Raw genomic sequence first — 27,422 nt, 5'->3', positions numbered from 1 at the left:
TCCTCTTTGTCCTCTTACATACCACAGGCGATGCGAGGTCCAAAGCTGGAACTGTCATCTAAAGTCTCGTATCTGAGATAGACTGAGATAGCCCCGGGGAAGGTTCAGACGACTTCTCCAATATCTTAACCTCCACCGTTTCAAATCACCCTTGTCAGCCTTGTATCGTTGCGTAATCGATACAATCACCCTTGATAGTCGAGGAGTTGTCCACTCACTTTAAGTATTTAGTGCTCCGCGCTGCCAGGGGTAAAGAGATAACCACCATGTTGTCGATCCGCGCGGTAGCATCGAAGAAACAGCGAACTCCAATTGAGAAGTTTCAGCTTGCCAAGACCTCACGATGCCCTTGCCAAGAACTCGCTCTTGAAACATCAGATCTTACAACATAAGTTCATCTCCTCGTCTCGGTCGATCATTTAATCGACTAGTCCTATCCTGTTGTCGTAAGCCTAATCTACCATGTAACATATTGCACGCGAAGTTTTCGTCGTATGCACCGTTCCTCGTGTCTATACCTGGCTCCAAATTTTTCCAAAATCATCCTAGTCGAACAGTGAAACGATCTCACGATCCCAATCAACGAATACGGTTTCAATGTTCGTAATCACAATTAAATAACGCACTGAACTTTTAAGTGTAAATAGTTTGATATGTATTATATATCCGAAGCTCCCATGAACCACCAAAAGAGCCCGCGTTCCTTAAATCCCGTACCTAATTTTCCAAATCCCAAGCCGCCAGCGGAGCTTGATCAAAGCCCGGAAGAAACCTAAACAAAACCCATTCCAGCCAACGCCCCTTGACGAAACTCCGATATATAATACAAATACAAATACGAGTGAAAAAAATGAACCGATACCCTAATCCGTATAAAACTCCAAAATGGCCGGCGCCAATGTGTGTAGGTATTGTAATGAAGATCCGATGTAGTAGTAAAAGGAGTCGGCGATGTAAATGGCCGTAGTAGAAGTAGCAGTAAGAACGAGAGCCATAACCCCTCACAAAAACCCTTGTCCATCGTCCATAACCGCCGTCGGCGCATTTTGCTGTACGTGACCCTGTCGTTGGCGATGCGGATGCGGATGCGACAGCTTACGCATAGAGTGAACGGGGAAGACCGTGTCCCCAGCATCGACACTCTCTTCGCGCGAGCGCTTGCGTCCCGCAACCTGGGCACCACCGTGATGTTGCTGCGGATAAGAGTGCTGAGCAGACCTAAGGGGCGTCAACCCCGTCCCACTGCCAGTCCCCAAATTAAGCGAGAAGTCCTGCGTATCCACGTCCCAGGCAGCGTGGTTACCGCCCTGCCATGTCCAAGGGTCCGGAGGTACACCGGACGATGATTGTTGATGTGGGTGGTGAGTGTACTTATCCTCGCTCCAGTGCCCGGTGCTTGCGCCGCTAAGGCTATTATCGCGGGACTCGTGGCCGGAAAGGCTGTTCGGAGCCGTAGCCCATAGCGCCTCTCCTCCGCTGGCACTCGTCGTCGCGCTTGTCAGGCCGGCGGTGTCGGCCCAGGTGACGCCGTATCCGGGGTTCCAAGCTGTGCCGCCGACGTTCATTCCTCCCACTCCTACATCGAGACCTAGCCCCCCTGGCCCGTGTGGCGCAGCCCAGTCTGTTCCAGTCGGGTCCTCATAGGTCGAGACGGGAACCCCAAGACCGGAGAGGAACGGGTCTGTAGTGCTGTTGGTATTGTGATTTGTAGGCGCCGGTATCTCTGTCGACCCAGCCCCGCTTGTCCCGTCGGATATGAAACTGAGATGATGGTTTAAGGCGGAATCTGCGCTGCCGCTCTCGTCGAAGCTATGCGGGTACCCGCCCGTCAACGAAGCTGTGGGCGGTGGCGTTACTAGCCCATTGTCAAACCCATCTAGTAGATCTAGGCCAGGTGGTATATGCGCATGCTGCTGGTGATGCCCTTGCCCATGCCCCTGGCTCTGGCTATGATGCCTGTGCGATTGTCCTGGTAGCGTAGAAGGCACTGGGAGCGGCGTATCGTACGCCGCGCTTAGATTCTCGTGCATGGCCGCATGGACGTGGGCTTGGAAGCCGGGGTTAGGGGACATGACGCTGTCACGGGGGATCGAGGGAGCGCCCGTCTGATAAGCGCGTTGCTGGTGATATTCGGATGTAGGGTCGACTTTGGTTAGGAATTTCCAGTTTGTGCCTGCGGCTACGGTCACTGTCTTTCCCTTATCATCTGTGTTCTCGTGTACGGGGGTGAAAGTCCAAAGGACGACAGCGCGCCGTGTCCATCCACGTTTGCTGCCTTCGCTACCACTAGTGGCAGTGGTGCCGTCGTTGGGAGCAGACCAAATTTCTTGGTACATGGCAACCTGAGACAAGAGTTCTTTAGGCGTCGGCATTTTTGCGCTGCCTGTCTTACCCGCAGCATCATCATCTTTCTTCATCGCGCGGTCTGTGCGAGAAGGCCGTTGTCCCTTGCGTGACTCTTGTTCACGAGCCCTACGCTCCCGCTCCGCAGTGACGTAGGGGGCTAACTTGATAAATGTATTAGCCCAGCTGGCAGCTGGGAATGGTACACCGATCGTATCTCTGCTACCGCGGGATGCACAATCGCATCTTCCAACGCCGTTGCATCCGACGCGGTGGGAGACAATCACTTCCACTGGGTTGCTCCGGTCCCAGAAGTCCGGCTCCGACCCGGAGATGTGCAGCTCATCAGGCTTTACAACGGAGGTCACGGACCGCCAATTGTGGTTGTGTAGCTCGGGGCGGTTGATTGAGAGTTCGACCATGCCGTTGAGCTCCGAACCGTCAGGGAACTTGGATGTCGCATGGAGGTCTAGGGTCACTTCGAACTGGAATGTGTCGCAGGGACCGACAACGCAGCGAGATGATCTCTCGTCTGAAGGATGCGTGTCGTCCAGTGCTGAAAGAAGCTTCTCCTTCAGCTCTGGGAATTGAACGTCCCATCTGTTAGAGATATCCTTGATGGAAGAGGATTCCTTCTGTGAAATTGATCTAGAGTATTCATGTAGAAGCATAGTTGGTTGATCACCGTTTCGAGGCAAGTCCTTATACTCCTTGCCGTCGTTAAGCTTGAGATGAGGGTAGTCAGACTCTCCCAACCATTGGCCGTTGGATGTATAACCCGTGACTTGTTTCTTGGTTGTTCCATCGTCCATCTTGACGTGTTTCTCCTTGAGACTAACTTGGGAAGATGAAACGAAGATCCAGCACTGTTTTGGACGTAAAAAGACATCGTTGTCGGCGCTTAAGAGGCGGGCGAAATACTCATAATTGGGTCGTTCGTCAGGTAAACGCCCATCGGCTATGGATATTAACACCCTGTTGTTCTTGAAAGATTCGGTGTCGTCGTCGTCCCTTATTAACTTTCTGTCTTCTTCCTTGGCATCTCTCTTGCTTGGGAAGATGAAGTGGACTTACGAAAAAGTTAGCTCGGTACCTTGCTAAATTTATAGAGTTGGCATTAGATTCTCAGGGTATTACTTACAGGTGACCAACGTAGCGAAGAAACCCTTCAAAACTTGGATGTGGCTTGATACCTGCTTTCGTCCTCGGTACATAGGATGAGGCTTCCCATCCGGACCCTTCTCCCTCTGTTGTCTATTTGGGATAACCTCGCCGTTCTGTGGAGGATGTAATAACCAATGGTAGATCCATAAGTATTCTGTGATGAGCATATTACGCCCATACAGAATAGTCTTTGAGCTGAATTTCTTCCGGCCCATCTGGGGAATTAAGAGAAGAGCTGTCGGAGTTAGCACTCGCACATTGTATCCATGAATTAGACATTCGCAGGGAGCAATGCTTACCATCGAGAAAGGCATCCTCCAACCACAAAGGCCATATCGGTTGTTCCTTCTCGAGCTCCTTTTGCATTACTTTATTACGATAATCGGCGAAATGTTTGTACGCGTAGATGGGGTTCTTGCTGCCCCTCGGATAACCCATTGGTGATTCTCGTAATGATACATCTCGGTGTAAAGAACGTCCGCCTCGAAGGCTTGTCCCATAACTTGAGGTAAGAGCCTGCGTAGGGACTATAGGTGGTGTTGGTATAGGATGAATAGGTGGTGATAAGGAGTGATTACAAAGTGCTAGAGCAGCAAGATTATGTGGCTGGATATTGCCCGTGGATTCGCCAAGGGGCGTTCGTGTTATGGGCATTACTTCGTGGTCTGTTTCATACGCATAATCCGATGCCGGCGAGTATCTCTGAGAAGGAAGGACAGGTCGTGGGTGTTCCATCTTGAATGATAGGTATGACTAAAGACAAAAAGAATGCTTCATGAAAAGAGCGAGAATTCAAGAGAATGCCTGGAGAGACCTCAAGAACGTTGGGAAGCAGAACAAGATATGTGGGAAGGAATGGCAGTGGCAAGAGAGAATGCCTATTACTATTAAGACTAAAGATGATATCTTGGACGAGAGTATTGGCATGGAAGAGAGGATCATCATATCTTATAAAAATCTCGTTGCACTCTTCGTGACTACTCGGCTATCTAGGAGGACTGCAATAATTGTGCCCTGAAGGAACACCCAAGCCCTAGGAGCCCCTCCTAGGAGGCTTCCAAGGGCGCCTTGAAGAAAATGCTCCAAATAGTATAGACGCCATGATCTACAAAAAGATCGAGATAAGAAGATAGATGCTTGACGTCGTCTGTATGGGGTACGCGTAGTTGGCACGCAAGGAAACTAGGAACAAGGTGATAACGAATAGCAGCAATAGACTCACCATGGGAATGTTCCAATTTCCTATTATGGAGACGTCCTCTAACCCTTCCTGGGCCGGTCGTTGTTGAAACCCTCGTGAGGTTTGCGGGGGGAATGTGACTTTGATTAACGTACCCATACAAGATCATCGAGTCTAGGACTTGTAGACATTCAATCGAGAGGGGTTTTCGAAGTCACGCAAAGGAGGGGTGGATTCTGGAAGCTATTGTAGTGCCGAACTCCTGGTGTCAGTTAAGCAGCCCCAGATTCGCCAATGCCGCCCTCTCCTTAACAAGGGATAACGCAACGAACCACCACCCCTAGCTCCCAACGTGGCAATCGCTACACTCCTTTGATGGCATAGTCAGGCACGGAGCTAGAAGTATAGACATTAATTACTCGTTAGATCTCCCCTTCGTCTTCATCCCCTCCTAGATTAACCTTTTTGCGTCCTCCCCCTGTGAGCTGTTGCAGGGCGATTCTGCTAGCTTGGCCGCCCACCTTCTTCTGCATCTTTGCGATTTCCTCTTCTGGATCAATTGCTTCTGCTTCTGCGTATTCAAGGATAAGTCTTCGTCCTAATAAATGGGTGTCTTGTAAGGCTAGCATCGCAGACTCCGCCTCCTTCGAAGACACAAACTCGGCGAAAGCAAAACCTTTGCTAGTTGCATTGAATTTTTTGGGTATGCGAACTGATTTAAGTTGGCCATAGGTGCTCAGAAGTGTCCGAATATCATTCTTGTTAGTTTGGAAGGGGACGTTCTTAATCACGATCTTTGTCCTCTGGTTTGCACTCTTTTTCGCATTGTCCTGTTGTCTTCGTTCTTCAGCAGCGTCGCGGCCACGATGTGAAGCTCTGACTTGAAGTTTGTGTGACCTGAGGGCGTGGCCATCCATGACCTTCAGAGCCGCTTCAGCAGCTGTCTTGTTAGCGAATGAGACGAATCCAAATCCCATACTCAACAATTGGCCGGGTTTCTTGGGATCTTTTTTAGTCTTCACTTGAGCGGATCTAAATCCTTCTAGATGGCTAAAGGCCTCTGCAAGTTCCTGGGTGGTAGTATCCCAATGGAGGTTCTTCACAAATAACGAGGTTGAGTCAACGGGCTCTTGAGTATCTTGTTCTAGCAGTTCCGATGCGGATAATTTCTGTATGCCACTAGGCTCTTTACTAGCTTCAGTCGCATCATGCTGGGGCTCCTTACCCACGAATAGGTTCTTTGGTGCCTTCTCGAGAAATAATATAGACTCTTTAAATCGGCGATATGCCAACTTTGTGAAGGCTGTCTTAGCCTGAGGGCCTTGCGCGAACTGGACAATAGCAATAGTCCCTGTAGGTGGCATAAGCACTTTTAGTACCTGTCCGTGCTCCTCAAAAAGGGTCCTGATCTCCTCGATTGAAGTGCCGTAAGGGAAATTTTTTACCAAGATAGATGTATCACCTCGCGGGCCTGACTTGAAAGCATTTAGATCGACACCGTTAGCTACCAAGTAGGCCTTCGTGTCTTGAATTGTCGAGGTTTCGGCGATGGCTTGCTTCACGGCCGCATCAGAATTGGTTGGATCAAGTAATTCTGCCTTGGAGATCCCCAAACGATCAGCGACCGATGCGTTCACAGCATCCTGATTCATGTAAAGCGAGTTCCAGTTGAACCGAGACTCGGCAGCCTTGGCTCTCTTCTTGATAAGATTCTGCTGCTTCAGCGGTAACTTAGACAGTGCGAACTCATCCAGGGTATGATCACGTTTTGCCGAAGCTGGTAAAACGTGTAGGATCCTCCCCTGAAAGGAAGACCGATCTGCTTGGAATGCTTTTGTTGCATCGTCTGGGCTAGCAAATAAAACAAAGCCAAGTCCCCGATTAGTGCTCGAGTCTTTCATCGGCACATGTACCTGTTGTCATTTTAGCAGGAATGAAAGATAGCTAACTGGCGGAAATTAATGACGAAGGGATTGGCTCTCAGACACGAAGCATCTACTAAAATACTGGCCCAGATTTCTCATCAAATACCATTTGGTATAAGCTGTCCCTATCTGGGGTTCATCACAGGAAGCGGGAAAATAATTCATAATAAAATGTGAAATCTCACCTCTTCAACAATACCATATCGTTCAAAGTACGATCTGAGATCGTCTTCGGTGGCTGAATATGGCAAGTTCCGTGCAAACAACCTTTTCGTCTTGCGAACTATATCAACGTCGTCGTCTTTTGGTTTTGTAACAAGCTCATCTGTATCAGAATGTTGATTTTGATCATCCATATCTTGATCTTCATTCACGGTTGCATCGATAACCTCGGGCTGTTCTTGCTCCTGGATTGGTGGTATGGGCGGTAAAGTCCCCGAGGACGCAACTGTAGGTACGATATCCTCATCATCAACCAAGTCAAGCAGCCTATTTGTCCGTGATCGTAGCCAATCGTCATCCGTAGCGGCTACATGAGTTGCGGTCTCGGCAAGGGTAGGTGCATCTGGCAACGTTTGCTCTATCGGCAGATCCTCAGTTTTCTCGATTTCCTCATGAGACTGTCCATTGACACTGTCCCCCGCACTTATTGGCTGGTTTATGGGCTCTATAGGCTTAACTCTTTTCTGTCGGCTTGGTACAACTTCGTACTCATCATCAGATCCTCCCCCGTCGATAGTAAGCGCTGGATATTTTGCAGGAGGCTCATCGGCAGATTCCGCGCCAATTCCATGTATTGTGCTTGCAGAAGCCTTTGCGGGTTGCATAACATTTAAGAACTCTTGGAGTTTTGGATCCGATTCGTCGAGTGCATCTCGCTTCCTCTTCTTCACATTCTCGACGGCTGCCTCTGGCTCTGTAGACTGTTTCGTAGCCTGGGATATCTCTAAACCGGTCGTTGAACCATATCTTTTGTCTCTCTCTCTAGATAATGAGGGATCTGTGATCTGAAAACGATATTAATATAATGCGACCAAAGTTACGACTGAGTCCACTGACAGGTTTGGCTAACTCAACATTTATCCTGGACATCCGTACAAAGGAACGGTTGAAGTATTTGACTGCAGCGGCAGCTTCCTGGGAGTCCTTGTAGCCCACATATCCAATCCTTCGATGAGGTATCAGCTTGACATCTGTGATATGACCTTTGGATGCGAAATGCTTGCGCAAGTCAGCCTCATTAAGATTTGGTGGCAAACCTTTCACAAAGATTCGAGATGAATCCATGGCAACAGATGATTAATCCGGTTCTTATTGATCCATCAGAGGTTGATAAACGTGTGTAAGGTGTGTCAGGTGTGTTTTTGTTTTTGTTTGGTGCTTTAGAAATGGTCGTTGTATTTACACATTATAAAGTTTTCTTGATGAAAACTGAAACTTCAATTCTTGTAAGGTGTGGAAAAAAAAAGTTCCTAATTTTCATATCATTGAAAGTTAAACGGTTATCATCACGTGGTATGATCTATCCCACCTGCGGCTCTTTAGCCCCACTTCCCCCATGATTCCGAATAACCCGATTATGTAATGGCTTATTGGTCTGTGCATCGATATTCGCCAGTGTAAAATAATTAAATGAAAGGAAAGACAGGGTCTATGCAATTCTCAGGTCCCAGGAACCAATAGCAAGGAATCGTCCAAGCAAAATCCGGGATTGGTTTTCAATTGGCAAACACGCAAACACGCGACTTTGGGCACTAACCAAATCATTCACCATCCACCGTCTACCATTTACGTCGACCATTTAACATCCTTCATTGCTGACCTGATATTCTCGACTTCACGACCTTGGAAATATTGAATAACTATCCCTACACTCCGTCGCGGCCTGGTCAATCTTTGTACGTGTTACTACTTTACTATTGAATCATCACTCCTTGTATGCTTGTCATTTTTTAGTCTTGATTTATTACCTATAATTCCTTAGCTGTACAACTGTCCCCTATAAACAGAGCCTTGTTTGCTAACTATCATATCTATAATAGAGTCGATTAATCATTACACCCTCAACGTCGGACCAGAAATATGGCAGAGCAACAATCGCCCCCGCCGGCTGGAAGCCGTGATAAGCTTGAAGGTCCGTTCTATCGTCGAATCGCATCGAGACTACCTAACTGACTAATGCCTTCGATCTATAGCCCAGATTAAATCGGCGGATATGGTTAGAAACATTAAATATTAAAAGAGGGTTCGATATGGGCTAACATACAGGTTCAGACTGAGGATATGCAGCAAGAGGCTATCGATGTTGGTACGTATTAATATTAAAGGGTTTCCGAATCCATATTCTAACGCCGTATGAATAGCCCAGGAAGCCATGGGCAAGTACACGATCGAGAAAGATATCGCACAGCACATCAAGCGCACGGTAAGTCGGTCTACGAAGCCCGATTATGAAACCTAAGCCTTAGCATCGTTGTAATTATCAGGCGGGATATTAATTCTAGTATGCTAGTTCGACGAGCGAAAGGGTCCGACTTGGCATTGCATAGTAGGACGAAACTTCGGAAGCTTCGTCACTCATGGTATATTCTCCCCATTATCCGCCTTACCGGTTTGGGCTCATGTTTGGGCTAACATTGTTGCAGAGACGAAGCACTTCATCTACTTCTACCTAGGACACTGTGCCATCTTGTTATTCAAGACACAGTAGAACGGGAGTTCTACAATGAGGGATCTTGTTGAATCTTTCGACCGCCTCCCCCTGTATCGTCGGGATCTCAGCCTCAGCCCTCCTTAGAACATAATGTTCAGGACGTTATGATTGCAAAATCGGGAATTTCGAGGGCACGAATTCGGAGATTACTCAACCCCCTAGCGTTAATATTTACGTAGCTCGATCACAGCATCGGAGTGGGTTGATGTACATTTGTCATCTCCATAAGCCGCCAATATAGAAGACATAAGGGTACACAAAAACGAAAGACGTGCAATGTGAAGCCTACTAAAACTTAGCCAGATCTAGGCGTACCATATAAGTGTAATGACAAACCTTGAGTGGCTACGACTATTCGTAAGGTTTCTATGTCTTTTTCTTTTTCTATTACTGCTGTCTCCAAGTGACGCGTATACTTAAGACGCTGAGTTACTTCTGTGCGGCGACGTATGTAACTTTGCAGGGTTCCCTTCCGGAAACTAGCAGCGGGTAGAAGTATTAAGCATTTTATATATCCCCAGGTTAAATACATTCATTCATGGATACATCAGGGGTATGAGATTAGCCAACTCTCAGTGACGTCTTTCCATTGAATTGCATGCCTACTTACGAAGTACATACCGGACCTTTTACAATTTGTAAGAGACGGGCGAATGAATATGTACCGATTACGGGCCACGGATCGGCACTCAGCACTTAGAATCCGGTGACGAATAACAGCCTTAGAACTGCAACAGGGCACAGGCTATCAGGCTATGTGACGTCTCACTTGATCACGACTTGTCCTTATCAAGGCTCTATGATTATAGCGTACCAACATAAGAAAATAGAAACCATCACATGGGCGAGACCCTTTTCGATGTGCGTGTTCCTGGGTCAGAAATACGTAAGCAATATATATTGCGTTTTGATGTTTTTTTGGGTAACTGAGCATAGAAAAATGTATACTCCGTGTTACTAATTAAAGTTTCTAGATTGGCATTGCGTGGACTAACTAATAAGAGGGGCTAGTAACATAAACCTGGGGATTTGCGTACCGACTTAAGCTATCCTAAGGACGCATGTATTATTCGCCTTGTGATGTGTTAAGATGTACAAAACAATCATACCACGGGAGAGGAACCGCAGCTCCCCCGGTGTCGCACTACCGAACCTTGCGAACTTTATCTATCACATCCATTACCTCCAGGGCTCCAAGGTTATTGCATGGTGTCCTTGATTGTCCTTGCCCAGTGGTGTCCAAGTGTCCATGGTATCCCTAGTACCTGCCTAAGTACCTACATGCATAGCAGGTATTATGGAGGTATCCATATTCTGTTCAGGTGATTACCTACTAGTAGTCGATTGTTGAAAGAAAAAAAGAAAAAAGCAAAAACGGCCTCAGTCCAAGTTCCAATTCCACCTTTTACAAAGTCGCACACCACCAACCTCGCTTCCCGAGTTCCGCCCGTCCGTCCACTGGCCTAGATGGATGGTTGTAACAAGGGAATTCGTCAACGTAGGTACGGCATGATTGGAATAAATATTACGCCGGTTTAAGAGGGGAGCCTATCCGATTCAACCGTCGATGATTTTTATGGTCGACCATGGAACTTATAAGCATAATACCGGTCATCGCTTGAGGCTACTCATCTTGGTAAGCGAAACCATTTCAAGCCATGCCAAGCCCAAGCTATCAATTCATAAGCAAACAAAGTTCCTGGACGACTACCTTGTAGCCAGCTGCTAGCTTAAGAAAGTGCTAAACCGTTCCTTAAGTAGATAAAAAAAATCGACTACTAGGTACTACATATGCAAGAGCTTACATAGTAAAGAGGGGGGGAAGGTGGTGTAAACCCGGTCTGTCGAGAGCTACACTACTACCTTCATGGCACCCACCAGTTCACACAGCTAAACCAGTCAAGCCAGTCCGGAGAATCCTGTAAGCCCATCTGGAGTTATCGGTCCTAGTGGGATGAATCGAGGGATGTGACGGCGGGGCGTTCGGACAATCTCGAACAAGAGCTTGCATTCCCGCAACCGCTTCCTTCCACTTACATGTGTCCAATAATAACTTTTCATTAATTCGACCTGCTTAGGTACCCGTCCTCCGCATCGTCAAATTGGGCCAGGAGGAGCTATTTCCTTGTGGCTCCGCCGTTGTCACGAAACTTAACTCTGACAGTCTCGTATTTATTTTGCAGTCTATTGCTGTTGAAACGAAGGCTTCGAAGGCTTCGAAGACTTCTGACCGAAGCTTCAAATAACTCGACAATAGGAAAATGTTGCCCCGGAGAAATAGTCTAAGATCTAGAACGCCGAGGAGCCATTGTGGACTCTGGATAGGTGGGAGCTTGTGGGAGTTAAGCCAAATACGTAGTAGCCTACTAAATCGTATCCGCTTTCTTTCCCGACTAAAGGCCAAGCGTCGGCCGAACTGAGATCGTTTCCGTCATAAGTTGGAGGGACAACATTGTTTATGAGGGAAATTGGGCACAGCAAGAAAAATATCACGCCGACGAAGCCTGATTATGGCATCTAACCTTAAGTAATCGACTGATAATCCTGATAATCTGGCGTATAGATCTCGCTTTTCGGACCTTATGGCTTGTTTCGAAGAGACGGACACGCACGGCAATTTAGCTAACGAACTTTTCTGCAAGATGCCCGTCCGGGATTCGTGGATGAGACTACAGGTAGATTGGGGAAAGGGTGTGCGCCTAGGTCCCGTACGTAGGCCATGGATAGGCCGTACTTAGCACGAACTGGCAGGCAAATTCCTCCCGCATACAATGCCGACCCTTCCAGCGCAGATGTCGTTGTTGCATCGCAACGCACCGCATCAACCACCCAATCTCGGATGGTCGTGGCCGCATCTACGCACTGTACGATGGCTCTGCAATTTGTCTTGATATGACTAGTGACGACATCTTAGCATTTCCCCGGAGGATATGTGCGTTGGGACGAGTCTCCCGATAACGTGGAAAGCCATGATTTGAGTAATATATGATCTTCCGTATTCGTCAACAGCGGGGACAGCAACATGAGCGGAGAGCTGAAAAGGTAGTCGTATGTGCCCTATGCTACCTCCTACGCTACCTAAGTAGGTCACCTACGTACATAGTAGATGCTATGTAGTATGAGTAGGGTAGGTAGGCATGGAAGATACATAGGATGTGAATAGGATGTGTGGGTCAGAACGCCACGCCCATGTTACCTACCCAGACGGAGATTCCAATTCCTTTCGGTCGTCGGCCCCTCGTGGCGCTTCTAGCCCGTGCAGATTCTCGCGTGGATGACCTGCAGCTAGTTACTTAGCAAGCGAGAGCGATGGGATGAGAGCCGTGGCACGTAACTGATATCGCACCGTGCCCATACATGTTACGATGTGAGAGATATTGATGACAATTACCACATATCAGGGTATATCCATCGACATGTCGATTTCTAGAATAGTTACCACGATGGATAGTAGCAACAATATAATAAAATAGTGTCTTATAGTATAGCCTTGATCGTGCTTCAATATCAGCTGAATGATGTCAGGGCAGGATGATTCTCAGCTAGCCTCTCGACAGCTCGGGGAATATCAGCTACTGTACAATACGTACCTCCAGGGCTACATACTACATACATGATACCAGGAACCTCGATTTTTCAGCATGCAGTTGGCAGTTGGCATCCATACATCGTACAGATGGATCCATAAGGTTGCCCAGGTGCTTACTCACTCACCGACGACTGTCAAGGTGTGTGGCGGTTTCATCGCTAGAGGCGCTGATTGTGTGAATATTATGGATATTATGGTTAACTGCTGACTTCCGGCTCAATGTTATCTACTGCCTCCTAGTAATTCTATTAGAGATTATGTGGTGTACGACACCGTTTCTCGCTTCAACAATCCCTTTTTGGCTTGGCACGAATTCATACTATTTTGTATCCGTCATTTCGAGATATCATAGGTACCTACCTACTCACTAGTAACTGAGACCATTTCCACCATCTACGTCTTAGATCTTAGCATGGAATTCCCACTCGCACTCTTGCGTACTTGGCGTCTTGGTGTTGGCTCTTCAAAATCTTTGCTGCCACTTTGCTGGTAGATACGTACGAATTCGGGATTGACGTTTGACACTTCTAATATGTACATGTATGTGTAGGTATGTACATATTGATGTATGTATGTTGGGGAAAAAAGGTTGTTAATTAATAAAGAACATTAAAAGTCCAAATCAGGCGAGATTGTCAGGTACAAGCCGCAGAACACGCCAGACCAAGAATCCCTCACATGTAATAGCTTGAAGATTCGGTAGGTACGACTTCGTAGGTTGGTAGGGAAGCTGGGAAGGTATGAAAAATGCTGGTAGGCTATGTGTTATCCAAGCTTGCCAAGAATTTAAGCATCCAAGCAGTGCAAGTCCCACCGCCCGGATACACTTCCATTGGTGGAGTTTGGTGGAGAGCTTCCCTCGGCTACTATTGGGATACATTGGCAGTACATTCACAGCTACCTTTTAGGGGCCGTTCCCCGTCGTACCTAGAAGTTCCGACTTAACCTTCTGTAAATAGATCCATCGCCGCCTCTTTTGGCTTTGGCTCTGTCTCTCTCCCGTCTCTTTTTGAGATATGTACTTGCCTAGGCCCTAGATAGCTACATGAGTAGGTACCTAACTCGGTGCATAAAAAACATTAGAAAAAAACATATTTACATATTCCCCTATTCTCCTAATAATATATCATCACGATAAAATTTTATCCCGAATCACCAAATGATCGTGCCATCCGAGATCTTCTCAATTTTCAATTTATAAGAATAAGAATAAGAATCATATCGAGAGGCGTCGAGACCCATTTCTCTGTATGTACGTGTGTGGTGGGATGGTCTGACGTTACGGGATGCCCGTCTATTCGGCTCCAGGCCTACGAGAGCTACGGTACAATACAGTCGAGATTGGGCAATACGCACAGTCGCCGCCACCGCGGAGACGAACAGAAGAAGAGAAAAAAAAAGAGTGCTGCAGAGCATAAGCTCTACTATTGTTTCAGTCAGATCTGGGACATAATCAGCATCCATATGTACACTACCAGCAGTACCAGACTGCCAGACTACCAGTAAATTTTATGTCTTTCTTATGCCGGTTGGACTCGCCCTCCATTGGCTCTGACAGTCATACTTAATGACATATCGTACCCAATCGGGATTCGAAAGCCCTGCATGTCAGCGCGTTGGCGAACCTCTTTGGGGTCCATGATCCATCGCCCAGGGAAATCTTATATCTGAGAAGCTCATTCGTACGAACAAAGCCCTGGAACAATCAGCCTGGCGGGGGTCGTCAGGCGCGCGAAGAATAGCTGCATTTTTGCAACCTGCTGACCACCGCTTCGCATTGCCTATTGAAAAAGGTACCAAAGCATTACCGTAGTTTAAAAATTGACACTATCAGACTATTAGGTGTTAAAAAATGCTGGATATCGCACCATATATACATACGTCTCTATCCACCTACCAAACTACCAATGTAGCTAATCTGACGAGGCGCTCTTCGCAATCATACTACAGAATACCTACATAACCGATCAGATACCCTCTCACGCAGTCACGTACGATACATCTCTACATACCTACCCTATGTAAGATAAACTTCTTAAAAGAAGAGAACATTTAGAAGATCTAGTGTTACCTCATAAAACAAAAGTGTTGTCCTATTTTTTTTTTGCCTCGTATTTGGACCTGACAACTAAGCATGGATGCACCAGTTTGCCTGTTGCTTCATACGCAGTGCCTGACCGACGTACGTATCAACCCAAGTCATTGTTCTTGACGAAGACATTCACCGAATTCTTTCTGCAAGATTGTCACTTATCATCTGATATGGATGGATACTAATGATGAGTTGGCCTGCCTTTTGACCACATCACTGCCTTTGTTTTACACACTAGTAGACAAAAGTATGAGCCGCAGCCGCGATGCTAGGCTACTATTATGTAGGTCAGTATTTGTGCTGGTATTGGATGCCGAAAATGCTACCGCCTTCTTCTGACAATTCCGGTGCTAGGCGGGCCCACTTTAATCTCGCTTTAGCCCTTTTCGGCCAATCAAATCTGGGGTAGATTCAATAACACACCACCAAATTATTTTCCACTTTACCTTCATTATTACCTTTTTATATACATCGCATTATATACCATAATAAATCGTATAAAATCGTATAAAATGATTATTATTTAAAAAATCGAAATAATTTATAAGTATTTTTATTATTATGTTTATTATATTAATACGAAACGTTTAATTAATTTATTTTTATTATTTTAAAAGTTACGTTCGATTTTAATAATAATGTTTATTTCGAACTTAATATTACGTATAATTTTACTTTTTAATAATTATTTTCATTTAACGAATTTATTAATATATTTTTAATTAATAAAAATAATTAATATTATAATTAATTAAAAAAAAAAAAATTTAAAAAAGTAATTATTTTATATTAAATAAAAATTCGAAATAAATTTTTAAATAACGTTAAAATTATTTATATAATTTAAAAGTTAAAATAACGTTAAAAAATATAAAATTTAAAATTAAAAATTAATCGAAAATTTAAAAAAAAATACGATATTATTAAATATTAATTAATTATCGTATAATTATTTAAATTAAATGTTTAAATTTAAATAATTTTTATTATTACGTAATAATTTTTTTATTAATTTAATTTTATTATTTTTTTAAATTAATTATTTATTTTTTAATAAAAGTTTTAACTTTTTATTAATTAATTTAAAATAAAAATTTATTATAATATTTACCGAATATTTTATAAATTTAATTTTATTCGTATTAATTTTATTTAATTTAAAAATTATCGAATTAATTAAAATAATAAAATTAATAACGTTAACGATATTTTTTTATTAACGTAATATATTTTAAAATTTTTAATATTATTTTTTAAATAAATTTTTAATTTTAATTAAATTATTTTACGATTCGTTAAAACGTATAAATATTTTAATTTATATAAATTTTTTACGTATAATTTATTAATATTTAAATTAACGAAAAAATTTAATTATTTATTAAATAATTAAAGTTATTTTAATTTTTTATTTATTTATAATTATAAATAATAAAAATATATTTTAATTTTTATAATTATTTTTTTAACGTTATATTTATATATCGTAAAAGTTTTTAAATAATTATTTTATTAATTTATTTAAATACGTATTAAAAACTTAAATGTAATTAATTATTTTTTCCGGAATTATAATTAGTAAAATTCGGGTTTTTTTAAATATTTTCTTTATAATTTTAATATTATAAAACCTGATAACGTTTATAATAAATAACGTTTTATTTTTTTTAATATATTGCGCGAGTTTAATTTATATTTAATTAATAAATATTTTTTCGTTATTATACGTATATTTATTAAATAATATTAAAACGTTTAAAAAATATAATTTTTTTTTTTTTTTATATTTAATATATTTATTTTTATAAAAAATAATTAAAAGTTTATATATACGTTTATTTATATTAATATAAAATAAAAAAATAACTTAACGTTTATTTTATTTATTACGATTAATTTTAATTATAACCGTACGTGTTTTTTTTATTTTATATATATATTTATCGAAAAATTCGAAAAGTATAAAAATTTTATTAAAATTTAAAATTCGTTAAATAAAAAAGCGATAAATTATTAAATAAAATATATCGTTAAAATTAAATAAGTTTTTAATACGATTATTAATTAATTAAAAAAAACTTTTTAATAAAATAAAACTCGTTATAAACGTTAAAAAAAAAAAACTTTATAATTAATTTATAAATACGAGATTTTAATTCGGTTTATTATTCGAAAATAATAAATATTTTCGAATAAAAAAATAATATCGTATATATATTTTTTTAACTTTATTAAAAGTTTTATTAACGTATTTTATTACTTAATAACGGTTAAAGTAATATTATTTTAAAAAATTCGTAAACTATTTATTATTAAATATAAATAAACCGTTAAATTTCGGGTAAATTAATTTAAATAATTTAATTAAATTAATTTTAAATTACGTTCGCGTAACGGTTTTATTTTTTACTTTTTTTTAAAAAAAATAAAAATATAAATTTTATTTTAATTTTAATTAATAAAAGTAAAATATAAGTTTTTTATTATAATCGTTATTTAAAATTTTTATTTAATTATATTATTAATTAAAAATAATAAATTTAATAATATTAAAAAATTTAAAAATTTCTTAATAAATAAATCGTTTAAACTTTAATTTTACGTTTTTAAATTCGTTGATTAAAATTCGATAATTACGTTTAATAAAATTTATTATTATAATAAATTACGTTAAAAATATTCGGGAATATATTAATTAAATTAAAATTTTAATTTTTTTTTTCCTTATATAACGTAATTTATTATTATTATAAAATATAATTTAATTAATAATTTAATTAATAAATGTTTTAAATTTTCGGTTAATTTTTTTAACGATTAATAAATTAATTAATAAATTATTTATAATAAAAAATAATTTTATTAAAAAAAAAAAAAATTACGCGTTTATTAAAAGTTAAAATATTTTAATATTAAAACTAGTAGAGCTTCATTTCTAAGCTAGCCGTAATTAGTAAAGCGTTCCAAAAGGGGCTAAAGCGAAATATAAAGTGGGCCCGCCCAGCACCGGAATTGTCAGAAGAAGGCGGTATTGCCAGTGCTCCGGCGCCCAAGCCAAAATGATGTAATTTAGGCCTTGGAGATTCCCAGCATTAGATCCCTCTTGGTCAGATTGTAGGTACCAACTGAACTGTATCTTGGGCCAGGGTTCCCTCGAGCAGTTCTCGTTGCTACTACTAGGTAGTAAGCTGGCCGATGATTCATACACACTCGCCATATTTGACAGCTATTGGACCTGTCTGTCATACTCTTACATTTTTGAAGTTGAAGGAATCCGTAGTCACGTAGGAGAGTTTCCCCCTTGTATCAAAATGGAAGACGGACAGACAAAAGAAAGATCGTATTCCAGAGAAATATCCATGTTGGGTTAGTAGATCCGCCTTTTGCTACGCACTACTCTACCGCGTACCACTTCATACCACCTTAAGCCTATGTACATGCCTCATCCATTACAGCTCAGACCTGATAGAATATACTACCGTACACTCATACAAACGATACAGTAGGACATGACAACCGTCATTCCTGACAATTGAATTGTAAATCGTTTTTTGCAAGAGATCAATTTCTCTGCCCAGCGTGGCCGCTAAGTCGGCTTTAATGGCTACACCCGGGGCACTGACTGGTTGCTTCGTCCAAGGGAAAATGCATGTATCTGCCCATCCGTAAATCCCATAACCCCTGTCTCACACAGCCTAAGTACAAAGTATCGTGGAAGTACACATTTTTACACACTCAGTGCTTGGGCTTGGTCCTTACAGCGGTTTGCCTTACATGCTGGTGTACCGTGCCCTGTACATACATTTGCTTCCAAGGTTCGTATCGTACAAAGATCTATCGGTACTATGTAATAATCCCTAGGTAATAATAGCGATAATAATAACAATAGTCATGCTGTTGTCGTTCAATTTTTCTATTACACCTAGTCAAGCAATTAAGTACCTGACCTACTTTACCGAAAACAGATTATGTGTAGGGATTCGTGTGTATGTGCGTATGTGTGTAATGTTTAATTACACAATTGAATATGATATTCATTGATGAATGTAGATTTGTTGTTATTGTTATAGGTAAAAAGGAGTATATTTTTAACTTCGAAGAGGTAGAACGTTCAAGGTTGGCTTTCTTACCAGTAAAATTACCTAGGGTCATTCTTTCTTGCCAATTACTCCTATTATCTCTTTCACAGTGTAAATTTAGACGGGTTAGTCTTTGAGTGGAAATAAGTGACTCTTGCACACTGACTAATAAGGTTTAGTTCCCTAGAGTTCACTAGGCTGAGGGGACGGGATGAACTAAGCAAGCGTGGTACTTAGCCAGTACTTTCTGGGACCACCCCCGTCATGCTCCACTACTAGGTACATCCCACCCCATCCATCCATTTGTGCCTTCATTTTCCATTCTCTTTCTCCTCTTGACCAAGATTCAACGAGACTATTCCGTACAACCTCGTCCTTCCCATACTCTTTCTCTTCTTCCTCTTCCCTACTACACAACCTCCTCTCCTCACCCATCTCACGTCCTATTACGGAATTCAATCACCATACTCTCTAACTGCCTTACAATTTACTCTGGTCTGGCAACCCTCGAAATCTAACTACATAGCCATGTGACGGAGCTGCATGAATAGTCGGGTTATTGTCAAGTTGGACTTTTAACGGTCTGGCTAGGTGCAGAACTCGTGCAGTTTGTCTTGCCTCGACTATTACTTCACGAAATACCATTGTCATAGTATTACATATCGATATTGACATTTCAAAGTCATATATTCTCTTAATTCTTATTAATCATCCACTCCAAAACCGGCATATACGAAACTCCCAATATGTCAGCTCTGGCGGTTCCTGATACCGGCCTCCTTCTGGAGAGCTCGGCTAACTCGAGCGACCACCTGCCCTTGCAAGCATTCGGCATCACCTTAAGCGACAGCGTGATTGAGGACATGATAAAATGTGTACAAGGTGGGCAGGAGATCGAATTGACCCTGGGAAGCACTCCTGTAAGTTTGTTTTTGTTGTTTTTCTCTCTCATCACTGCCATTGCTATTGCCGACAATCCGCAACACACAACCGGCACATACATGGGATACCACGATCCTTCAAGCTTGGGGAGGATAACAAATCGGTGGCCAACACACCACAACGACGAAAGATTAATTGTATACCTAAATAAATACAAATAAGAACCCAATTGAATAATATTTTGGATTATCCTAACACCGTTGTCTACAGAGCTTCCTCATCGGTTCGAGAGAACAGAAGGTCAAAACAACACCTGATTCATACAACTACGACTTGTATCTTACGAAACCTGAAGAAGCGGCAAATAAGGCCCAGCGACTACTCAACCCTACTATGTCTATCCTAAAACAACTTCCTTCCAATATCATATCGAATAAGACCATCAAGAGCAAATCTAAGGATGTGAAGCGAGGAGTTAAGAGCAGCAAACCTCTGCCTCCTGGAAAGTCTGCTATGGCCAGTGTATTATCAAATTCAGCCACTCGGTCATTACCTTCAAGTCCTGCGCTTAATGGAGTTTCTTCGCCGAACCCGGCTTTCTCCGCCTCCCAGCAACTTTTAGAGAAGAATAAGAACCAAAGGACTGTTCTCGTCCACGAGTTAGCGTCAAGAGACCAAACATTCGAGCACCTGGCGGATGTATGGAAGGGGACTGAGGCGGACCTTAAACCGACTGTAGAGAAGGTGGCAAATTTCGATGCGCCAACTAAGAAGTGGAGTCTGAAGAAGATCTATTGGAAAGAGTTGGACGTATGGAATTATGATTACCGCAATGACGATCGCGCTGCGGCCATAGAGAATGCCATCAAGCAATACGACAAGCAACGCATTTCGACATCCGCGCCCGAGTGGGAGAAACTACTGGCTCCTTCTGAACGAGGAAAGGGTATTGTCCTTAGTAAACTTCAAACAAATCTTGCGAAGGGAAATCTCACTCCGGTTCCTCGGGTATCATCGCAGAAGACCGACGACAGCGGGAACAAGAGTGATGCCGATGCTTCCAAGGCAAAAGGCGAGGCTATGGCTCGATCCAATTCGCAACCAGTAGGAAATAAGACAAAGAAAGTTAGTGAGCGCGAAGCCCAGACGAAGCGCCTCTTTTCCACGAGCACCAAGAAACCTGCGCCGAAGAAGCCTGCTCCCAAGCCAAAACCTATTACTACCGAAGAAAAGGGAAGAAAGTTCCTGTCTGAAGAGAAGGTCATCGATTCCGAGAGTAGTGGGGATGAGAGGCCATTGTCGAGCACTACGACCTCGAGCGCACCGAGACCCAAGCCCATCGAGAAGCCCGTTGAGAAACCTATCGAGAAGATCGCCGAAAAACTTAACGAGAGGCGTATTGAAAAGCCAGCTCCGAAAGCAGTGGAGAAGCCAAAAGAGAAGCCGAAGGAAAGGCCCGCCCCGGTCACTCTCCCTAAGCCTAAGCCTGTTGTCAGGGCACCCCGACCACCAATTAAGGCATCTGCCCCAATTTCTCAGAAGCGAGGTCGGGAAGATGACGACAGTAGTTCGAGTTCCGGGGCACCGCTCAGCAAGCGAATCAAGCCGAAGGAGCTTCCTAAGCCACTTCCAAGTACGACAGCTCTAAAGCATCGCCCATCCGATGCAAGTCAAAGCTCAAGAAACGCAGTTGTGGGGACGGGCTCTTCAAACTTTTCAAAGAGCAAGAACACTTCACCCGCCAAATCTTCGCCTCTTGCATCGTCACCGCCGACTAATGCCTCCGACATTGAAGAGCAGGAGAAGCCACCCCAGCGTAAACCGAAACCCCAGGCTCGAAGCGGGGAGAGGGAGACGAACGGGATGACGAATGGTGGTGGCTCCTTGGGCGTTCAGAACAAGAAGCGAAAGGAACGAGATGTCGATCAGTACTCGTCACAGCAGTCTACTCCCAACAAGAAGCAGCAAGTGCCGAGAGACGTCCTGGTAAAGGCAAGAATGTTCACGAAGTTTTACGAACGATACGAGGCGTTGCATTATGAAATATCCGGATTGAAGGAACCACCCGAGGACAAACTGGCGGACTTGCTGGACATGAGGGAACGACTCGCTACCATGAAGACGGAAATCTCACAGGCCGTTGCTGCTCATTAATGCTACCTGCCTACACGCCACGCAGGAGCACTTAAAAGCAATTGAAGAATCGGAGTTGAGACCTAGATCGTATCGATGATTTTATTTTTCAAGCAAGGAGCGAAAGCGGCCGCTTCAATTCTGGACAGCAGGCTTGCTTTATCTAACGAAGTCACCTTATATCTATAATGACGAATGAAAGCGTATCCAAAGGCGGCAGGTTTTGCATTTTTATTATTTATCGATGGTATTGACCATCTGGCGAAATATTGGCTATTGCATTTTTTGGGGCAACTTGCTTTTTTTTATACAACTGGATCTAGCATAGGTCGAAACAGGAACAGCATGACACAACTGGCACAGGCATTCGGATACTTATTACCCTGCATAGGACAAAAAACGGCGTGGATATTTTGATGCTCGGAACGTTTGAGAGCATGAGGAGTTTTTTTTTTATGGCGACTTAGCTACCTATCTAACAAATGTTGGCATGTACACAGGCGTGGTATGCGTCCTTTAAGTCTACTATGAGACCAACATGGAATGAATTATCCTGATCTTAAAACTGAGTCACTGTTGATCTATCGCTTGAGTGATCTGTATGCGTGAGGACATAGGTGTGGGTGGAGTAGATTCTATTAGATGCCTTTATTCGCAGACGAGAGTCACGGTGAGGAATCTTTTACTAACATATATCGATCAAGGTGGTGCAAGTGTAACAACGAATATTGACCAAGGTCATGATAGACTTCAGCGAGACTTGTTTACATACCTAGGTATTCACTAAGAGACACGGGCACCTGCCCAACAGAAATATGCCTTAGGAAAGGGGTAAGTATGGGAGTGGGATTTGAATTTACGATGCTGACGCGGCTCGTGGCACGGATATCGGCCAGTCGCGCAGTTGGTGGTGATACTTGGAGGAGTCATCGGTGTGCTTATCCGCTATTATGTAGATAGATTCTAGGTGGATATTTACGAGGCCCAAGCTATCGGGTGAACTCGAGGGGTGTGCGAGGTAGTCGTTGCGCCGTTCACACGCGACATATGGGTTACCGACGGCATGGTAGGTTGGAGATGGAAACCTCAGTATGGTGGGATAGCAGGCCGTTGGGGAACATGATGATAGGACTAAGAGATAGAGCGGGCGTTGAGGATGGGCTCTTAGCCATGGCTTTAGGGAGCGTTTGCAGGTGTGTATTCGTTTGGTTTGTACACTTATATCCATACGCATGTGTTTTTCTACGTGCATGCATGTATGTCTAGATACCTATATGTCGACGTAAAGCTGCTTCTGCATCTATTCGCACCAACGCAAAGTAAAACCTCTAGACGACCTACCTACCTACCTTCCCAGATAATTACCGCCCTGCGTAAATCGGCGCAAACAGCAGCAACAGAAATGATTCCAGCAACTAAGTCCTGCCTATTCCTCACCAATAACCAGGGTCTATCATCTACCGGTATCTCAGATAGGCCATCGTGTCCCGTCACACGACCACACAGCGCAGGCCAGTGGGCTCTGCGAACTAGTGACACAAAGCCTTTGGTTTCGGTGAGGAGAATTCTCGTGGGTATGAGGTAGATAGACTTGACTGTTGTGTGGTCACATTACCTAACTACATGCAAGCCGACATAACGGGCCTCATCGCCATCGCCACCAGACGCGGTGACATCGCGGCCGGCCAATGAGGCCGGGCACCGCCTCGGCGCGCCGCGGTGTAGGTCTGCCATCCCAACGAGCAACGTATATAACGTCCAACGAGCAACGAGCAACATGCGGCTACTAGTCGTTGCAGACCAGTGAGGGAGTAGTGGCGTTACATACATACATATATGTACGTATATCAACCCCAGCTCAGCCTTGCCGGGTCGTTTGACTTCTGAACAGGGATGGACGTCGTCTCGGGAAGGCAGGCTGCATATATACCTATTACCTCCTCGCATTAGGTAGGCATGTAGACATTATTGACATCATATCATACAGCTCGAATCGACTCGTCGTCTTTTCCCCCACAAACCGCTCACCCCAACAGCGTCGGCGCCGAGAACCTCGGAGGCGAAGGCGTCGAAAGAAATCGCAGTCCAGCCAGCCAATCCCCGATCTCGATTCTCCAACTACCGATCCCCAATCCCGCGCGAGAGAAATATGTGACTCCAGGTTCCCAGGTATCACAGCCTTGCAGTTTCGATTCGCGCCGGAGGCTTTTCCGCCAAGATTCCCAGGTTTGAGTTTCGAGTTGCACGTTCCCGGGTTCAAATGTTCCAAAGTTGTTGCCCGACTGCAGCTGCGCCTCAAAACGGCCTAGGGCTGCTGGACATCGGTCTAACTGGTCCGAGCACGGATTTGCCAAGAAAGGCTAGCGCTGAATGTAAACGTTGAGAGGGTGCTACCGAACCACAGTGTCGGGTCGGCTAATCGGTTAGCGTGGCGATTACGCATGGACCACCCATTCCGTTTTGGGCTGTCCGGGGTTTTCTTTTTTTGACAGGCGCAGAGGCGTTGGGGTCAATGGACTTCGAGATGTACAGGTACGTACAGTACATCGCACACAATCGTCCTATCTTGAGCGTCCAGCATGTCGTGGGTGACACAACTTATGCTGTGCAAACCTCCTATATCGCATTCTCGTTCCTAAACTAGCCGTGAATGTCACTTGTCTCCAAACCCATCTCCAAGTTGTCGCACAATCAATCGCATACCACCCACTCTAGCTATCACGCCGTAGGCCAGGAACCTGGGAAATGAAGGCATATCCAAGTATCTCTCTACGCTAAAGCCGCACCTATGCAGTAGATCGGGGCTTTCTGGTTGGACAATGGCAGCACTATATTAATACCAGCCTTGATCCAAGAATGGTAGATTCCGCCCCTGTAGGGATTAAAATAGCTAAGGGGGCCTCTATAATGAAGCTACCTACGCTACTGTACATGTAGCACGTTCGTGATCTCTCTTTTCGCTTGGATGGGTAATAGGTAGTTGCAGATGCAAATCCATATGGCTAGCAAAAGGGGAAGAAGACGTCGGTTAGGAAGAGAGTTCGAACAGGTACAATGAAGGGGGGAGATTTATTGTACCAGTACGGCCATCTTGAGAATTGAATGTATCACGATAAGCTTGAGGTTGTAGGCCTTGTGACCGGTTGCGATAACCAGTCTAAGCGTATATCCAGAGAGGGATAGGAAATGATTAGATGCGTCTTAGCAAACAAGTAGGAGAGATGAAGCTAGATTTGTTGCTAATACGCTGTTTGACCTAGTTATAGCGTTTGCATAGGTAGTTGATGCTGCAAATTTCGCTTTGTTGAAAACCGTTGACACAGGTTATGAACAAAGGATTAGCGATGCAATCTGCAGCACGATAGCCTCATAGATGTACTTATCAGTAGCCGTATCGTATACAAATGACCCAGACTTCCCAATAACTCCGTTGATCTTGTAATCGTCTGAATATCATTGTCTTGGAGTAAACAGAATGGGTAGGTCGAATAAAGACAGGCTCATTCGAGAGCCAAGGACTCTTCGTCATCAACAGGCAAGACATCTCCATGGCGGACCACCCATGTATCCCCAACCGCAGTCCCCTCACGTGGCCACGTACAGCCTGAACGGAGCAAATTACTTTCCACATCCATGTAGCTACCGAGGTAAAAGCTCAGATAGTCGGTACGGGAATTCCGACGGTAGTGGTCTAGGGTCACGATCAAAGCCATCCTCCAAGTTAGAGGGAGAGGGAAATTCCACCTCTCCTGTCTCCAAGACATCGAACTCTAGAACCAATGAAAGCATCGGCGCAGAGTTGAAAGTCTCGCTTGCAGCGAAACATTTAGCGGATCAGATCAGCGAGAGCAAGAAGTATTGGGTCAAATTTCAGAAGAATTTCGAAGAAGAGGTGGCTGGCATCAGGTATTATGTCGGTGATGATATCCTTCAACAAATATGGCAAAAGAGAATCGAGTACAATAGCAAGTACAAGAATGGGGAGACCAAAGACGACGAAGAGTTCAGCATTCAACGGATGAAATTGGAAACATGTCTAGACCAAGTAGACCAGGCTGCGAAGGCATTTACTCGATCCCGACAGACAAATGATCGCTCCAATCATGATCCTCGACATCTTGCTCTGGACAAGATTCATGGAGTTGGGGCGCTCGTTCTTAAATTGGCCACGAAGTCTGCATTGAACAGTGCGTCATGCGTAGATCTAGTGACGGAAGCATCTAACCTCGAGAAGCTCGTGAATTTGAAAAGTCCGGATGCTCAAGTGTTGCACCAATTCGACAAGCGAAAAGCCAAGGGCGCTGTGTCCGGTCACGGAAATGAAAGTGCAAACTCGAATGATCCAACATCTCGAGAAGCGGTGGAATTGCTCAACCAGGAAATAATGATCGAGACAGAGAGTAAAGAAGGAGGAGCTTGGTGCTAATTCACAAGGGCAGCTCAATATGCCCGGCGTGCTAACGTCAAATGACACAACAGGGCGATTATTGTTGTGGTTAAGTTCCGGCGTTTTTGTCGATGTATCGTTAGTAGTATCCTTAACTTAGATTTGGGGTTAATATTAGTATTCACTCACCTAAAAGAAAAAAAGGGTGAAGCATCGTCCTCATCAGAGTAATCAGAATCGAATTGTAGGCACATATTCCTCAGAAGAGAAACAAGCTTCCCACGCTGCGTATCGCACTTAAGTGGTCTCACACACAATCTCCGCAACGACTCTCCCATAGGAACATAACTCCCCCGTCTTCTCCGTGAGGATATACACGAGGTGCCAGCCCTGCTTTTCTGATGCCAATTTGCAAACGTGTGAAATCATCACGCCAGACCCTTACGGGCAGACCCGTCAATCCCACACCGGGCGGGCGACTAAGGTAGTGATGAAGATTACTCCGAATTTCTCATGAGCGGATAAATTCAGTCTAGACCCCGAAGAGAATAGGCTTGATGAGAAGCAGCTCGCGCGGCTTCTCCGTTTGTAGCTCAGAAACGCAGCGTTGATGAGGACGATGCTTGAGGAAGGAAGATTCAAAAAGCAAAGGCGGCCAGCGAATTTTTGAGTCATAGTCAAAATTCCCGGTGGGGTGGCTTATCGATAGGACCAACCAATCAGATTTAATTCAGGATCCACATTCAGCCACATGCATTAACCTTATTCTAGCCAATAGACGGTACAGAAAGCAAAGACAGTGATCCACAACGGGTAATCCCTCAATCCCTTTGCAGGGGTCAGGATGTTTTTTTTCTTCACGGACCCCGATAGTCCTGAATCGGCAGCATGATGTTATCGTAAACGTACCTGGCTAGACCCGTCCATAAAATATT

At 43.8% G+C, this 27,422-nt stretch overlaps 6 protein-coding genes across 6 annotated transcripts; 3 read left to right on the top strand and 3 right to left on the bottom strand.

The window, feature by feature from the left end:
• Window positions 1-684: 684 nt before the first annotated feature.
• GGS22DRAFT_196414 (uncharacterized protein) lies at window positions 685-4,397 on the bottom strand. The gene is made up of 3 exons (XM_047965817.1): window positions 3,807-4,397; window positions 3,485-3,742; window positions 685-3,412 (listed from the first exon to the last, which is right to left on the bottom strand). Exons 1-3 carry the CDS (start codon window positions 4,240-4,242, stop codon window positions 1,002-1,004), a joined length of 3,105 nt encoding a protein of 1,034 aa, XP_047815288.1. The 5' UTR covers window positions 4,243-4,397; the 3' UTR covers window positions 685-1,001.
• A 712-nt stretch (window positions 4,398-5,109) lies between these two features.
• On the bottom strand, window positions 5,110-7,899 carry GGS22DRAFT_192086 (RNA-binding domain-containing protein; the record flags this gene model as incomplete). The annotated part of the gene is made up of 3 exons (XM_047965213.1): window positions 5,110-6,600; window positions 6,798-7,619; window positions 7,672-7,899. The coding sequence occupies 3 exons, from the start codon at window positions 7,897-7,899 to the stop codon at window positions 5,110-5,112; spliced, it is 2,541 nt and encodes an 846-aa protein (XP_047815287.1).
• Window positions 7,900-8,267: 368 nt separating this feature from the next.
• Window positions 8,268-9,688, top strand: GGS22DRAFT_172192 (dynein light chain type 1-domain-containing protein). The gene is made up of 7 exons (XM_047962714.1): window positions 8,268-8,510; window positions 8,655-8,746; window positions 8,808-8,830; window positions 8,887-8,920; window positions 8,976-9,037; window positions 9,125-9,194; window positions 9,258-9,688. The coding sequence occupies exons 2-7, from the start codon at window positions 8,695-8,697 to the stop codon at window positions 9,320-9,322; spliced, it is 306 nt and encodes a 101-aa protein (XP_047815286.1). The 5' UTR covers window positions 8,268-8,510; window positions 8,655-8,694; the 3' UTR covers window positions 9,323-9,688.
• An 8,268-nt stretch (window positions 9,689-17,956) lies between these two features.
• On the bottom strand, window positions 17,957-18,223 carry GGS22DRAFT_192084 (uncharacterized protein; the record flags this gene model as incomplete). The annotated part of the gene is made up of 2 exons (XM_047965212.1): window positions 17,957-18,179; window positions 18,213-18,223. The coding sequence occupies 2 exons, from the start codon at window positions 18,221-18,223 to the stop codon at window positions 17,957-17,959; spliced, it is 234 nt and encodes a 77-aa protein (XP_047815285.1).
• A 1,212-nt stretch (window positions 18,224-19,435) lies between these two features.
• GGS22DRAFT_172189 (uncharacterized protein) lies at window positions 19,436-22,657 on the top strand. The gene is made up of 2 exons (XM_047962713.1): window positions 19,436-20,005; window positions 20,238-22,657. Exons 1-2 carry the CDS (start codon window positions 19,832-19,834, stop codon window positions 22,119-22,121), a joined length of 2,058 nt encoding a protein of 685 aa, XP_047815284.1. The 5' UTR covers window positions 19,436-19,831; the 3' UTR covers window positions 22,122-22,657.
• Window positions 22,658-25,575: 2,918 nt separating this feature from the next.
• On the top strand, window positions 25,576-26,526 carry GGS22DRAFT_181612 (uncharacterized protein; the record flags this gene model as incomplete). The annotated part of the gene is made up of 1 exon (XM_047963881.1): window positions 25,576-26,526. One exon carries the CDS (start codon window positions 25,576-25,578, stop codon window positions 26,524-26,526), a length of 951 nt encoding a protein of 316 aa, XP_047815283.1.
• Window positions 26,527-27,422: the final 896 nt, after the last annotated feature.

Source organism: Annulohypoxylon maeteangense, assembly GCF_022496945.1.
Source record: "Annulohypoxylon maeteangense strain CBS 123835 unplaced genomic scaffold GGS22scaffold_19, whole genome shotgun sequence".
NCBI classification, from domain to species: Eukaryota; Fungi; Ascomycota; class Sordariomycetes; order Xylariales; family Hypoxylaceae; genus Annulohypoxylon; species Annulohypoxylon maeteangense.
Note: the sequence above shows the minus strand (reverse complement) of the source record. Positions and strands in the feature narration are given on the sequence as shown.